This window comes from Perca fluviatilis, chromosome 20 (genome assembly GCF_010015445.1).
Source record: "Perca fluviatilis chromosome 20, GENO_Pfluv_1.0, whole genome shotgun sequence".
Taxonomy (NCBI): Eukaryota; Metazoa; Chordata; class Actinopteri; order Perciformes; family Percidae; genus Perca; species Perca fluviatilis.
In genome coordinates, this window is record NC_053131.1 from 33,789,903 (window position 1) to 33,806,774 (window position 16,872).

The window sequence follows — 16,872 nt, forward strand, 5'->3', positions numbered from 1 at the left end:
TCTCATCCATAGATTTCTTTTCTTTAAAAACAAATCCTCCACATTAACAACACTTTTATCATCTATACACCTCACATAAAATAAGAAATACTGTGATTATGGCATCTACTCGCTAACGCTACAAGGTCCGTGTAACGCTTACCAGTTCAATTTTCTAAGCACAAACAGAAAAATGGGTTCAAATATCCAATATTTCATTTTTTTTCCCACCTCGACAAATTTAAAAAATTGGATCTTTAAACAGTTTTTCTTCAGAGGGATCAGAAATTTAGAAAATTACAAAATTGCGTCTGAGCTCCAATTATTCAATAATACTGCCACGGTATTGTCTCCCTCGTTCCTCCTAGCTACCCGAATATGCTACCTGGGTTACCCCTTTTCTAACCCGAAATTTCGGTCATGTAAACGCATATCGGCATATCCTCATCAAAAGGAACACTGATTTGTGTTCTGTGCATGTTCTATTCGCAAGGAATATCGGTCTTTTGAGTAGAGGAACTTCTTGTATGCGCCAGAAAACATAGTTAGTTATATATATATATATATATATATATGTCAATGCAGAAAACCTGCGCGCAGTATACCGGAAGTAAACAGGAAGTAGAGGTAAACATGGCGAGACGCAGCACAGCACCACACTTTTGGAGCGAGGAGGAAACCAATTTCTTTATTAGTGTGGTGAAAACCATGAATATAATGTCTTTATTAGTGTGGTGAAAACCATGAATATAATGTCTTTATTAGTGTGGTGAAAACCATGAATATAATGTCTTTATTAGTGTGGTGAAAACCATGAATATAATGTCTTTATTAGTGTGGTGAAAACCATGAATATAATGTCTTTCATTAGTGAGGGGTGAAACCATGAATATAATGTCTTTTATTAGTGTGGTGAAAACCATGAATATAATGTCTTTTATTAGTGTGGTGAAAACCATGAATATAATGTCTTTATTAGTGTGGTGAAAACCATGAATATAATGTCTTTTATTAGTGTGGTGAAAACCATGAATATAATGTCTTTATTAGTGTGGTGAAAACCATGAATATAATGTCTTTTATTAGTGTGGTGAAAACCATGAATATAATGTCTTTTATTAGTGTGGTGAAAACCATGAATATAATGTCTTTTATTAGTGTGGTGAAAACCATGAATATAATGTCTTTTATTAGTGTGGTGAAAACCATGAATATAATGTCTTTTGTTGACGGCAGAAAGTACCGAGATAGTGAGATTTATAAGAAGGTGACCCAAAAGTTATTGGCGTCTTAAGGTTGTCGGGATATCGCCATTTGATTACATATTCCACGTATACAGGAGTAACTCTCTCTGCTCACGCGTGTAAACGGGTTATTCCGAATGTTTCAGAAACCAGAATAGTGACCTTAACCAGACCATAACCCGAAAATTGACAGCTTGTAAACGTAGTCTGTGCAACGCTTATCAGTTCAATTTTCTAAGCACAAACAGACATTTGGAAAAACAGAAAAATGGGTTCAAATATCCAATTTTTCATTTTTTTTTTTCCCACCTTGACAAATTAAAAAAGTTGGATCTTTAAACAGTTTTTTCCAATTTTCTGTTTTTTATTCCGAGGATCAGAAATTGCGAAAATTACAAAATTGCGTCTGAGCTCCAATTATTGAATACTGCCATGGTATTCTCTTCATCTAGTTTGTGGAATATGCAGCTCATTAACTGCGTAGGGGCGCAGCTAGGCGGAACCATAGACTGTTATGGCGCTTTTCCATCACATGGTACCTGCTCGCCTCGACTCTACTCGCCTTTTTTGGTTTTCCATTACGAAAAAAAGTCCCTGGTACCTGCCAACAGATCCTTTTTTTTAGTACCTCCTCAGTCGAGGTTCCAAGCGAGCTGAGGCGAGCCGAAAAGGTGACGTGAAAACCTGCAGGCTGCTGATTGGTCGGAAAGAATCGTCACTGATCACTGCGCGTTGCTAGCGAGAGACGCCATTTTTAAATAGTTTAGCCAGCGGTGGTTTTTGCACGCAGAGCTTTCTCCGTAGCATACAAGTGGCCTGATGGTTATACTGGTGCACTGGTGTGTGCATGTGTGATGTGTGTGTGTGTGTGTGTGTGTGTAGCTGGTGAGCGAGGGAGAAGTGAGAGAGTGATGGCGATTATCTCCAGCAGTGCAGCTGACCTAGAGTCATATATATGTGAGAGAAACAAAGCGGTAGAGACTCTAGAGTCATATACAGTGCCTTGCAGTATTCGCCCCTTGAACTTTCTGCCTTTTGCCACATTTCAGGCCTCAAACATAAAGATATAAAACTGTAATTTTTGTGAAGAATCAACAACAAGTGGGACACAATCATGAAGTGGAACGAAATTTATTGGATATTTCAAACCTTTTAAACAAATAAAAACTGAAATATTACGCGCAAAATTATTCAGCCCCCTTAAGTTAATACTTTGTAGCGCCCACTTTTGCTCGATTACAGCTGTAAGTCACTTGGGGGTATGTCTCTATCAGTTTTGCACATCGGAGACTGACATTTTTGCCCATTCCTCCTTGCAAAACAGCCTCGAGCTCAGTGAGGTTGGATGGAGAGCGCTTGTGAACAGCAGTTTTCAGTTCTTTCCACAGATTCTCGATTGGATTCAGGTCTGGACTTTGACTTGGCCATTCTAACACCTTGGATATGTTTATTTGTGAACCATTCCATTGTAGATTTTGCTTTAGGGTTTTGGATCATTGTCTTGTTGGAAGACAAATCTCCGCCCCAGTCTCAGGTCTTTTGCAGACTCCATCAGGTTTTCTTCCAGAATGGTCCTGTATTTGGCTCCATCCATCTTCCCATCAATTTTAACCATCTCTCCCTGTCCCCTGCTGAAGAAAAGCAGGCCCAAACCATGATGCTGCCACACCACCATGTTTGCAACGGGGATGGTGTGTTCAGGGTGATGAGCTGTGTTGCTTTTTACGCCAAACATAACGTTTTGCATTGTTGCCAAAAAGTTCGATTTTGGTTTCATCTGACCACAGCACCTTCTTCCACATGTTTGGTGTGTCTCCCAGGTGGCTTTTGGCAAACTTTTAAACGACACTTTTATGGATATCTTTAAGAAATGGCTTCTCTTCTTGCCACTCTTCCATAAAGGCCAGATTTGTGAAGTATACGACTGATTGTTGTCCTATGGACAGAGTCTCCCACCTCAGCTGTAGATCTCTGCAGTTCATCCAGAGTGATCATGGGCCTCTTGGCTGCATCTCTGATCAGTCTTCTCATTGTATGAGCTGAAAGTTTAGAGGGACGGTCGGTCTGTCAGATTTGTAGTGGTCTGATACTCCTTCCATTTCAATATTATCGCTGCACAGTGCTCCTTGGGATGTTTAAAGCTTGGGAAATCTTTTTGTATCCAACCGGCTTTAAACTTCTCCACAACAGTATCTCGGACCTGCCTGGTGTGTTCCTTTGTTCTTCATGATTCTCTGCGCTTTACACGGACCTCTGAGACTATCACAGAGCAGGTGCATTTATACGGAGACCTTGATTACACACAGCTGGATTCTCTTTATCATCATTAGTCATTTAGGTCAACATTGGATCATTCAGAGATCCCTCAATTGAACTCTGGAGAGTTTGCTGCACTGAAAGTAAAGGGCTGAATAATTTTGCACTCCACCCTTTTCTCAGTTTTTATTTGTTAAAAAAGTTTGAAATAGCCAATGAATTTCGTTCCACTTCATAATTGGGACCCACTTGTTGTTGATTCTTCACAAAAATTACAGTTTTATATCTTATGTTTGAGGCCTGAAATGTATGGCCAAGAGACGCACGGTCAACTGCGGAGAAGTAGTATACACCAGGGAGAAACGACAGTAGAGACTCTAGAGTCATATATATGTGAGAGAAACTAAGCGAGTAGAGACTCTAGAGTCATATATATGTGAGAGAAACTAAGCGAGTAGTGACTCTAGAGTCATATATATGTGAGAGAAACTAAGCGAGTAGAGACTCTAGAGTCATATATATGTGAGAGAAACTAAGCGAGTAGAGACTCTAGAGTCATATATATGTGAGAGAAACTAAGCGAGTAGAGACTCTAGAGTCATATATATGTGAGAGAAACTAAGCGAGTAGTGACTCTAGAGTCATATATATGTGAGAGAAACTAAGCGAGTAGAGACTCTAGAGTCATATATATGTGAGAGAAACTAAGCGAGTAGAGACTCTAGAGTCATATATATGTGAGAGAAACTAAGAGTCTCCTCCTGTTCTTTCTGACCACGGTGGGAGATCTGGAGCAGGAAACGTTAACTATCTCTTTGATTTCATGTTGTTTACGGAGACGGAGAACCAGGAAATGAGTCGGGGAAAAGCCATTAAAGCAATTTAAAACAAGCGCCATTATATACAGTCTATGGGCGGAACGAGGGAGACAATACCATGGCAGTATTATTGAATAATTGGAGCCCAGATGCAATTTTTGTAATTTTCTAAATTTCTGATCCTCTGAATAAAAAACAGAAAATTGTAAACAAAATCCAATTTTTTTATTTGTCAAGGTGGAAAAAAATGAAAAATTGGATATTTGAACTAATTTTTGTGTTTTTCCAACTGTCTGTGCTTAGAGAATTGAACTGATGAGCGTTACACTGACCCCAACAACTCCTTTATTTGTTTACAAGCCTCACATTTTTTGTGCCATTAACGGTGTCTAGTATGATCATCTTTGCGATGTAAAAACATCCAAACATATTTTAAATATGACCGAAGAAAAGCGCTTGTTGTTCTTCATGTTGTGACCCAGGATCCCCTTCAGTGTTTTCTTACCTTTCCTGTTTTAAAGCGTATTCTAACATTTTTATTCTTCTAACCAGGTCGTTCTTCAGGTTCTCCTGACCTTTCCTCTCGCCCTGCAGGAACGCTATCCTCGCCTGCAGACACACAGAGAGAGACAGACAGACAGACAGACAGAGAGACACAGACAGACAGACAGACAGAGAGACACAGACAGACAGAGAGAGAGAGACACAGACAGACAGAGAGAGAGAGACACAGACAGCAAGAGAGAGACAGAGAGAGAGAGACAGACAGAGAGACAGAAAGAGAGATAGAGACAGACATACAGAGAGAGAGACACAGACAGAGAGAGAGACAGACAGACAGCAAGAGAGACAGAGAGAGAGACAGACAGCAAGAGAAAGAGAGACAGACACACAGAGAGAGAGACAGAGAGAGAAATACAGACAGACAGACACACCGAGAGAGAGACAGACAGAAAGAGAGAGAGAGAGAGACAGACACAGAGAGAGAGAGAGACAGACAGAAAGAGAGAGAGAGAGACAGACAACAGAGAGAGAGAGAAAAGACACAGAGAGGGACACAGAGAGAGAGAGAGAGAGAGAGAGACAGCGAGAGAAAGAGAGACAGACACAGAGAGAGAGAGAGACAGGCACACAGAGAGAGACAGACAGAAAGAGAGAGAGACACAGAGAGAGACACACACACACACACACACACACACAGAGAAAGACAGATGGTTAATTAATGTCGTCATCAAACCAACCGATTATCAGAAGTCAAAGGTGAACTCATGACCCAGCTTTGTATGTAGCAGGGACACCAATCTAACCCATTAATCCTTTCAAACTGAAGGAGGCAATCTGCATAAAAAAAAATAAAAAATCAAGTCGTACCTTAAATTCAGAAAAACACAGACGCCATAACACAAGCTGTTGTTTCATAATCACCGTGTTTAGATGTTGGGGACTTTAGTTTTGGTGCAAAAATCACCAGAATGTAGAGAAACATACTGTAGGTTAAAAAAACAAACTTCATGATGGGAACCCGGTGGGAATATCTCATTATTATTATTATTATTATTATTATTATTATTATTATTATTATTATTATTAAAGTGCCAGTGCTGAAGGGCAGCATACAAGTCATAAGGTAAAGGTACTTCATTGTCACATACACATACATGTAGTGAAATTCATTCTCTGCATTTAACCCATTGAAGCCATCCCTCAAGGGAGCAGTGGGCATTGAGCAGCCAATCACAGCGCCCGGGGACCAACTCCAGATCCGAGCCAGTACCTTGACGTAAACGGTAGTAACGAGACCGAATAAGAACGAAGTTTTCGGTGCCTCATTTCGGTGCTTGACTTTACACTACACCTGACAGCATGTAACGTTAGCCTACCTTTAGCTAGCAGCTGGATTAAACACCGGTAAAATGCTGACAGCTAACGTTAAACAGTGTAAAGTGTGACTGGATTTCACTGTGGAGGACTTCAACAGGATGTAACAGTCTGCTCTGCAGCGCAGCAGCAGCTGCCGCTGTCCCAATTCATAGATATACAGTAGTAGTACTAGTAGTACTAGTAGTACTATGTTTATATGGTCGGAATTAAACCACACAGACGGTGCGTTCACTTAAAACAGGTAGCCTCGTGGTGCATTCACAGTAATTGTAAAATACCCTTTTCCCATCTGGGGTTCAACAGCAATATACTGGTGAAATAAGTTATTATTGTTATAGTTATTACATTATTATTAAGTCTTTAATTTTGACCAAGTCACTGACTGTTGTTTACTACCCTTATTTTTTTTTCTTCTTCTTCTTTTTTTAACTTTATTGAAAAGTACCGGTTCAGGCACCGTCACCGTTTTAAAAGTATCGATTTAGCACCGGAATCAAAAAAAAACCAAACGATACCCAACCCTAGTGCCTTGGCACTGGCTGGAGAACCTAGTACATGTTTTTAGATGGTGGGGGGGAGGAAACCGGAGCACGCAGAGGAAACCCACGCAAACATGGTGGAGAACGTACAAAGTCCACACAGAAAGGCCCCGGAACCACCTGGATTCAAACCCAGAACCTTCTTGCTGTGACGCCACAGTGCTAACCATTGGGCCACCATGAAGTGCCAGTGCTGAAGGGCAGCCTACAAGTCCTAAAGTGCCAGTGCATTGACTCTGTGAGGTTGCTGTAGTGTTGAGGATCAGCTGAGAAGCTGAATGGTTCTGCAGTAGGTGCTGTGAAGAAAGCAGGATGTTTTGGATCCAATAGATTTCAATCTTTTCCCTGAGGGTAGAGTCATCAGTTAGAGGTTCTCAGGGTGTCGGAGGTCTTGTCTCTCCATCTGTCTCTCTCTCTCTCTCTCTCTCCATCTGTCTGTCTGTCTCTCCATCCGTCTGCCTCTCCATCTGTCTGCCTGTCTCTCCGTCTGTCTGCTCATCTGTCTGGCTCTGACTCGGTCCGTTTGTCAGTCTCTCTCTCTCTCGGTCTCTCCATTCGACTGTCTCTCCGTCTGTCTGTTCATCTGTCTGTCTCTCCTTCCCTCCATCTCTCCGTCTGTCTCTCCTTCCCGCCATCTCTTGTCTGTCTGACTGTCTGTCTGTCTCTCTCTCTGTCTGTCTGTACCTCCATCTCTCTGTCTGTCTGCGAGCAGCTGCTCCTGAAACCAAACACTGATGAAGGCCGAGGAGGCTGAGAGCTATTAATACTCAAACACACACAGGGTGCTCTTTGCCAGGGTGCCCATGGCAACGAGGGGGGTGGGGGGGGGGGAGACGACGACTCGGACGCAAACGGGGGGTGGGTGACTTCTTCTAGTGAAGGTCCCCATGACGACGGGGAAACCAGAGGTCCTACCCCGGCCAAAAGAGGAGGACTACATAACAGACTGCAGTAACTCAGCCGTGCTCTGATTGGACGGCTCTGTGATTGACAGCCACAGATCCCCAACAACCCCCCCCAGAGATCCCGCTGACATACCATAAGACGTGTGTGTGTGTGTGTGTGTGTGTGTGCGCGCCTCTCTCTCTCTCTCTCTCTGTGTGTGTGTGGTGTATCTGTGTGTGTGTGAGTGTGTGTGTGAGTGTGTCTCTCTGTGTGTGTGTGTGTGTGTGTGTGTGTGTGTGTGTGTGTGTGTGTGTGCCTCTCTCTCTCTGTGTGTGTGTCTGTGTATCTGTGTGTGTGAGTGTGTATCTGTGTGTTTGTGTGTGTGTGTGTGTGCGCGCGTGTCTCTCTGTGTGTGTGTGTGTCTGTATCTGTGTGTGTGAGTGTGTATCTGTGTGTTTGTGTGAGTGTGTGAGTGTGTATCTGTGTGTGTGTGTGCGTCTCTCTCTGTGTGTGTGTGTGTGTGTCTGTGTATGTGAGTGTGTATCTGTGTGTTTGTGTGAGAGTGTGTGTGTGTGTGTGTGCGCGCGTGTCTCTCTCTCTGTGTGTGTGTGTGTGTGTGTGTGTGTGTGTGTGTGTGTGTGTGTGTGTGTGTGTGTGTGTGTGTGTGTGTGTGTGTGTTTGTGTGGGTGTATGTGTGTGTTGTGTGTGTGTTTTGTGTTTTGTGTGTGTGTGTGTGTGTGTGTGTGTGTGTGTGTGTGTGTGTGTGTGTGTGTGTGTTTGTGTGTGAGTGTGTGAGTGTTTGTGTGTGAGTGTGTGAGTGTTTGTGTGTGAGTGTGTGAGTGTTAACAACCAAATGTCTGAAGCTTGTTCAGAGTCTAGGATGTCTGCTGATGAAGACAGTTATTTAAAAAAGGAAAATTCCTCCAATAAAAACACAGCAGTGATGTCACTGTGAGTCATCAACATTTATAGGACATTGAACACACACACACACACACACACACACACACACACACACACACACACACACACACACACACACACACACACACAAACTATAAACACTACACACACACACACACAACTTTTATACATATTCTGGATGTATTATAAGAAATGGTAATCATTGGAGGGATGTTGGCGGCCGCCAAGAACCAAAGTCCAACTTCCCCGTAACCGGATGACCAGCGTAGCTTCCTGTTTAGCGCTTTGCTAACTAGAATGGGGATTAAATTATTTAATCGCGGGGCTCTTCTAGACTTATCAAAATGTTAATCGGACAGAATGGGTACAATTCTGACAATGAAACTAGTCATTTTGCGTGAAGGGGTTGTGACTAGAGATGGTCCGATACCATTTTTTGCTTCCCGATACCGATTCGATAGCAGTGTGTCATATATTTCATTATGATATAACAGCTGTATACTACTATCTCTGTATGGATGTGATATGATGTATAACAGCTGTATACTACTATCTCTGTATGGATGGGATATGATGTATAACAGCTGTATACTACTATCTCTGTATGGATGTGATATGATGTATAACAGCTGTATACTACTATCTCTGTATGGATGTGATATGATGTATAACAGCTGTATACTACTATCTCTGTATGGATGTGATATGATGTATAACAGCTGTATACTACTATCTCTGTATGGATGTGATATGATGTATAACAGCTGTATACTACTATCTCTGTATGGATGGGATATGATGTATAAACAGCTGTATACTACTATCTCTGTATGGATGTGATATGATGTATAACAGCTGTATAACTACTATCTCTGTATGGATGTGATATGATGTATAACAGCTGTATACTACTATCTCTGTATGGATGTGATATGATGTATAACAGCTGTATACTACTATCTCTGTATGGATGTGATATGATGTATAACAGCTGTATACTACTATCTCTGTATGGATGTGATATGATGTATAACAGCTGTATACTACTATCTCTGTATGGATGTGATATGATGTATAACAGCTGTATACTACTATCTCTGTATGGATGTGATATGATGTATAACAGCTGTATACTACTATCTCTGTATGGATGTGATATGATTTCTCAGGTTAAACTCTTTGTAAAACATGAACAAACAGAAACGATGAATGCCCCAGAACTTTCTTTTATTCTCCAGTTTGACAGTCAGTTATAACTGAAAAATAACATAAATAAACTACTTTAACGTAGACTTTCTTCAGGGCTTTATTACATGGTATCGGATCGGTGCATAAACTCCACTACTTCCCCATATCGATACCAGCGTTTTAGGCAGTATCGGACCATCTTTAGTTGTGACCAACTAAAAAAATGTGTCCAATGATTTACAGACATCTCTTTTAGCAACGTAAGTCCACGGGAAAAAAGGTATTTTTGAGCTGCAACGCGATGCAGAGCGACTACAAGCAAACATAAAAACGACCACAAAGAGACCCAAAGCAAACCACCAAGAGTTGCAGAAAGACCACGAATATAAGCAAAATGGAAACAGACTCACAAAACAAAGACGCAGAACGATTGTTCCGTATCTACGCGTACCCAGAACCATAAATCAGGATTAAGAGACGAAACAACCACGGTGATTCACCACACAACGGTAACAAAGACTCTCAAAACAACCACCAAGAGCTGGAAATTTAGGTTACCACAGAGACACAAAATGTTGCAAAGCAACGCACAATGTCCCAGGGTTTCCTCTGTCGTTTGCCACGGCAACATTTCTGCCCCCAAACGGTATCAGAAACAGGGCTGCATTGTTAGAGTGCATGTTGGAGAATATCGCTGTCACTCAGGGATATCTAGCCAGTTGAGATTGTGGTCTTGTATTAGTCTATAGGTCCTGTATCAGTCTGTAGGTCCTGTATCAGTCTATAGGTCCTGTATCAGTCTATAGGTCCTGTATCATTCTGTATGTCTTGTATCAGTCTATAGGTCCTGTATCAGTCTATAGGTCCTGTATTAGTCTATAGGTCCTGTATCAGTCTATAGGTCCTGTATCAGTCTATAGGTCCTGTATCAGTCTATAGGTCCTGTATCAGTCTATAGGTCCTGTATCAGTCTATAGGTCCTGTATCAGTCTATAGGTCTTGTATTATTCTGTATGTCTTGTATTAGTCTATAGGTCCTGTATCAGTCTGTAGGTCCTGAATCAGTCTGTAGGTCCTGAATCAGTCTGTAGGTCCTGTATCAGTCTATAGGTCCTGTATCAGTCTGTATGTCTTGTATCAGTCTATAGGTCTTGTATTATTCTGTATGTCTTATATTATTCTGTATGTCTTGTATCAGTCTATAGGTCCTGTATCAGTCTGTAGGTCCTGTATCAGTCTGTAGGTCCTGTATTAGTCTATAGGTCCTGTATTAGTCTATAGGTCCTGTATTAGTCTATAGGTCCTGTATCAGTCTGTAGGTCCTGTATTAGTCTATAGGTCCTGTATTAGTCTATAGGTCCTGTATTAGTCTATAGGTCCTGTATCAGTCTGTAGGTCCTGTATTAGTCTATAGGTCCTGTATTAGTCTATAGGTCCTGTATCAGTCTGTAGGTCCTGTATCAGTCTGTAGGTCCTGTATTAGTCTATAGGTCCTGTATTAGTCTATAGGACCTGTATTAGTCTATAGGTCCTGTATCAGTCTATAGGTCCTGTATCAGTCTATAGGTCGTGTATCAGTCTATAGGTCCTGTATTAGTCTATAGGTCCTGTATCAGTCTATAGGTCCTGTATTAGTCTATAGGTCCTGTATCAGTCTGTAGGTCCTGTATTAGTCTATAGGTCCTATTAGTCTATAGGTCCTGTATTAGTCTATAGGTCCTGTATTAGTCTATAGGTCCTGTATTAGTCTATAGGTCCTGTATCAGTCTGTAGGTCCTGTATTAGTCTATAGGTCCTGTATTAGTCTGTAGGTCCTGTATTAGTCTATAGGTCCTGTATTAGTCTATAGGTCCTGTATCAGTCTGTAGGTCCTGTATTAGTCTATGGACCGGACCTTCCCCCACTGCTAAACATTTTTAAAAAAAAAAAAAAACTGTGCCCACATAGTTACAAAACGTTGCAAAGCAACGCAGAGCGCCCAAAAAGATGCACTGTTTGGCTGCTATGTCTAATTTGCTTCAAAGTGTTTCTGGGGGCCTGATTTTACTCTACTGTCCTGCAGTTGGTGTACAGTATTTGTACCGTGTACCCGGGACTCTCCACGGTCACGACGGTCGCCAGTCAGTCAGTCTCGTGTCGAGTTAATGTTTGCCGTGTCACTGCACTTTGAGCCCGAGCTGTTACATAATCTACACGTAGCTTTCTTCTCAGATCTTATTTCATCTTCTGACATGAATCTGAAGCAACAAACCCAGCGCTAACTCAGCTGACCGCTAGTCTCGCTTTGCCAGACCCTCCTCCAAAGCACGCTGAAGGAGGGTCTGGCTACTCCACATAGCATTCGGGCATGGGAGGAAAACGTGCTCCGGTTTAATGACTAGGGCTGCGCAATTAATCGAAATGTAATCGTGATTGTGATTTCGGCTCCCAATGATCACAAAAACAGAATCGAGAAAAACTTATTTAGCTCATTACGTTTTGCAAGTAAACTCTTATTTTCTCCTGTGTTCTAAATTTAAAAAATAAAGTTTAAATAGGAAAAGTATTACTGTAAATTTCACAGTTGTGTTTTTTTTTTTTTACTGTTGATTTATTTAACTTTTCCCACCGTTTTTTTAAGTTAAATAATTACGTCTTTCCAGAAGTCAACGTGTAATCGTGTTTAATTATCGTGATTTCAATATTGACTGAAATAATCGTGATTATATTTTTTTCCATAAATCGAGCAGCCCTATTAATGACATTTCTTTAAACCAATCAGAATCGTCATGGGCGGTGCTAAACTCCGCACTGAGCTGCTGCAAAAATAGTGGTGCAATAGAAAACTCTCTAGCTAGCTGTCTGGATTTACCCTGCAGAGATCTGAGGAGCAGTTAACCGTAGTCCTCACAAATCCACAGAATTTATACTGAAAATACATGCATCCTGCAGAATTTCCAGCAGCACTGGAGCAATCCTGGAAAGTGGAACGACAAGGATATAAACTAGCGGAACGTTAGACCCAGCAGCAGTGGGTCAGCAGACCGCTAACGTTAGACCCAGCAGCAGTGGGTCAGCGGACCGCTAACGTTAGACCCAGCAGCAGTGGGTCAGCGGACCGCTAACGTTAGACCCAGCAGCAGTGGGTCAGCAGACCGCTAACGTTAGACCCAGCAGCAGTGGGTCAGCAGACCGCTAACGTTAGACCCAGCAGCAGTGGGTCAGCAGACCGCTAACGTTAGACCCAGCAGCAGTGGGTCAGCAGACCGCTAACGTTAGACCCAGCAGCAGTGGGTCAGCAGACCGCTAACGTTAGACCCAGCAGCAGTGGGTCAGCAGACCGCTAACGTTAGACCCAGCAGCAGTGGGTCAGCGGACCGCTAACGTTAGACCCAGCTGCAGTGGGTCAGCGGACCGCTAACGTTAGACCCAGCTGCAGTGGGTCAGCGGACCGCTAACGTTAGACCCAGCAGCAGTGGGTCAGCAGACCGCTAACGTTAGACCCAGCAGCAGTGGGTCAGCAGACCGCTAACGTTAGACCCAGCTGCAGTGGGTCAGCAGACCGCTAACGTTAGACCCAGCAGACCGCTAACGTTAGACCCAGCAGACCGCTAACGTTAGACCCAGCAGACCGCTAACGTTAGACCCAGCAGACCGCTAACGTTAGACCCAGCAGACCGCTAACGTTAGACCCAGCAGCAGTGGGTCAGCAGACCGCTAACGTTAGACCCAGCAGACCGCTAACGTTAGACCCAGCAGACCGCTAACGTTAGACCCAGCAGACCGCTAACGTTAGACCCAGCAGACCGCTAACGTTAGACCCAGCAGACCGCTAACGTTAGACCCAGCAGACCGCTAACGTTAGAGCACGGCATAACCAGCAAACTGGCCTGCCGGTGGACGACTTGTTAGTTGGATTGCTAACTCCGCCTTAACCCATGGCCACATTTCCCGCAGAAAACGAGCCGAACAAAGCTGTTAACTTACTCATCTGGAGATAGCTGTGCTCTGTGTGGAGGAAGCATTAAGTTCGACTCATTCGTCCCGTAACCTCAGCTACGCGTCTTTCCGGAAGCTTATACGTTAACGTGGCTGCCGCTCTGACCGTTCTGCTACGTTGATTTGAATGGGAACGGCCTTTCTATCCATTTTATTTCTATGGTGTGACAAAAAGACATCAGCTTCCAGACCAGCTGGTGACTTGAAACCTCTTGAACTTCTCCCACAGATATCCAGACTTAATCCTGAAAGCGACAACAGAAGTCTGAGCAGTGTTTGTTTGGCCGAGGCAGTAATCTGGGGAAGTCAGCTGCTAATAAGTCTCTCGGCTTAGGCCTGAAGTCACGTCACCCCCTCCCCGCCCGCTGCACCTGCTGAGCATGAATCAAGCGCTCCTCAGGGAGCAGGAGTGAGGTCAGAGCTCAGAGGGGGGTGATGATGATGATGATGAAGAAGAGGGCAAGTGGTGGGGGGGTGGGGGGGGGGTGAGCTCAGTGGCCCAGATTTACCAGGATGACAGATCAGGATAGACACGGGGGAGCATCAGGCCCGTTCCTCCCAACAACGGCGCCATTAGCACGCACATACAAATACTCTGATACCATCCTCACTAGGATCGACCAATGATGGGTTGGCAAAATAAGAGGGAAGAAATTGGGTAATTTTTTGATGATGGTTGGGGGTTGACAAAAAAAAAGAGAGAGAGAGAGAAAAAAAAGAAAGAGAGAAAAAAGAGAGAGAGAGAGAAAAAAAAGAGAAAACACAGACAGACGAGAGAGAGAGAAAGAGAACAAGACAGAGAGCGAAAGAGAGACAAAGAGAGAGAGAGACAAAAGGTACAGAGAGACGTCGAGAGAAAAGAGATAGGCGAGAGAGAGACAGACACACAGAGAGACACAGAAAGAGAGAGAGACACACAGAGAGAGAGAGACAGAGAGAGAGACAGGAGAGAAAGAAACAGAGAAAAAGAGGGGAGAGAACAGAAGGACCAGACAGATCGTCAATTCAAATACATTTTTGACTCTGCTAGGGCTCAGTAAGAAGTCTGCAACACCTGTAAACCAACTGTTTACAACTTCAGGAAGCTAATGTGGGTTTTTATTTATTCATTCTTTTGGCTGTGTATGAAGACTAAAGTTTCAGTTTTATAAAATAATTGCTTCAAGCATTTGAACAAAACTTTTGCGTTGTAGTTCGTAACATTCTCAATTGTTCATTTTGACTAAAAGATTAGATTTCTTACTGTACAGTAAATGCATATCGGTTCCAAATATCAGTTTAATTAACTACTAATTATCTGTATCGGTATTGGCCCTGAAAAAAACATTATCTGTCGACCCCTAGTCATCACACGGGAAAAAAAAAAACTTCCTCAAAATTAGGGCTGCAACTAGCAATAAAAACTAGGGATGCACTGAATCCAGATTTTTGGGGTTCGGCTGAATCCTGAACCCCCTGGTTGAGATGGTGCTGACTCCTCCTCCCATCCTCAGTCCATGAACACAGTAAACACATGAATGAAGTAAACAGGGACTGTCCTTCCTTTGCCGTACCTGAAGTTGCTGCATTCTGGCTGCTGTCTGGAGATTTCTTGCATGCACAACTCAAGCCATGTTGTGTCATTTTTAATTACATTTTTTTATAATGTGTACTTTATTAATCCTGCAAGGGGAAATTACAATGTTTTCACTCCATTGTTATTACACATATTACACACAGGCCTGAATTACACACACATGCTCAGTACCTCTACATGCACTAATGGAGAGATGTCAGAGTGGGGGGGGCTGCCCATTACATGGAAAGGCGCCCTGAGCAGTTGGGGATTCGGTGACTTGCTCAAGAGCACCTTGGCAGTGCCCAGGAAGTGAACTGGCACCTCTCCAGCTACCAGTCCACCATCATACTTTTGGTCCGGTTCCCAGCCCAACTCCCTACTGACTGAGCTACTGCCACCACCAGACCAATCAGCATTGCAAACTGAACATGTAGCTGAACTTGAATGGCCTTCTTTTGACTGAAAGTTCTGCCAAACAACTTTTTCTGGTCACCAGTTCCATGTCCACTTCCTCACAGCCTACTGCTTTGAACCAGTTCCATGCAGAGGTGTATAGTCCAGGTGCCAGAAAGTAGAAATCCTGTCCAGCAGCTGTCCCAACCATCACTAAACCAGCTCCTCTACCAGGTAGATGAGCTCGTTAGTGAAAACACCTGTTCTAGATGTAGAGGCAGATCCAAAAACATGGCAGGATTTTTACTTTCTGGCACCTGGACTATACACCTCTGGTTCCATGTCTACTTCCTCACAGCCTACTGCATTGAACCAGTTCCATGTCCACTTTCTCACAGCCTACTGCATTGAACCAGTTCCATGTCCACTTCCTCACAGCCTACTGCATTGAACCAGTTCCATGTCCACTTCCTCACAGCCTACTGCATTGAACCAGTTCCATGTCCACTTCCTCACAGCCTACTGCATTGAACCAGTTCCATGTCCACTTCCTCACAGCCTACTGCATTGAACCAGTTCCATGTCCACTTCCTCACAGCCTGCTGCTTTGAACCAGTTCCATGTCCACTTCCTCACAGCCTACTGCATTGAACCAGTTCCATGTCCACTTCCTCACAGCCTACTGCATTGAACCAGTTCCATGTCCACTTCCTCACAGCCTACTGCATTGAACCAGTTCCATGTCCACTTCCTCACAGCCTACTGCATTGAACCAGTTCCATGTCCACTTCCTCACAGCCTACTGCATTGAACCAGTTCCATGTCCACTTCCTCACAGCCTACTGCATTGAACCAGTTCCATGTCCACTTTCTCACAGCCTACTGCATTGAACCAGTTCCATGTCCACTTCCTCACAGCCTACTGCATTGAACCAGTTCCATGTCCACTTCCTCACAGCCTACTGCATTGAACCAGTTCCATGTCCACTTCCTCACAGCCTACTGCATTGAACCAGTTCCATGTCCACTTCCTCACAGCCTACTGCATTGAACCAGTTCCATGTCTACTTTCTCACAGCCTACTGCATTGAACCAGTTCCATGTCCACTTCCTCACAGCCTACTGCATTGAACCAGTTCCATGTCCACTTCCTCACAGCCTACTGCATTGAACCAGTTCCATGTCCACTTCCTCACAGCCTACTGCATTGAACCAGTTCCATGTCCACT

The 16,872-nt window shown here is 43.4% G+C and overlaps 1 protein-coding gene across 1 annotated transcript in view; it reads right to left on the reverse strand.

Moving 5' to 3' along the window:
* The window catches only part of strn3 (striatin, calmodulin binding protein 3), a 45,961-nt gene that overhangs the window by 17,564 nt on the left and 11,525 nt on the right, over positions 1–16,872 (reverse strand). Inside the window, exon 2 of the mRNA XM_039785454.1 lies at positions 4,803–4,906. Within this exon, the coding sequence (XP_039641388.1) occupies positions 4,803–4,906 (104 nt within the window). The remainder of the gene's footprint in view (positions 1–4,802; positions 4,907–16,872) is intronic.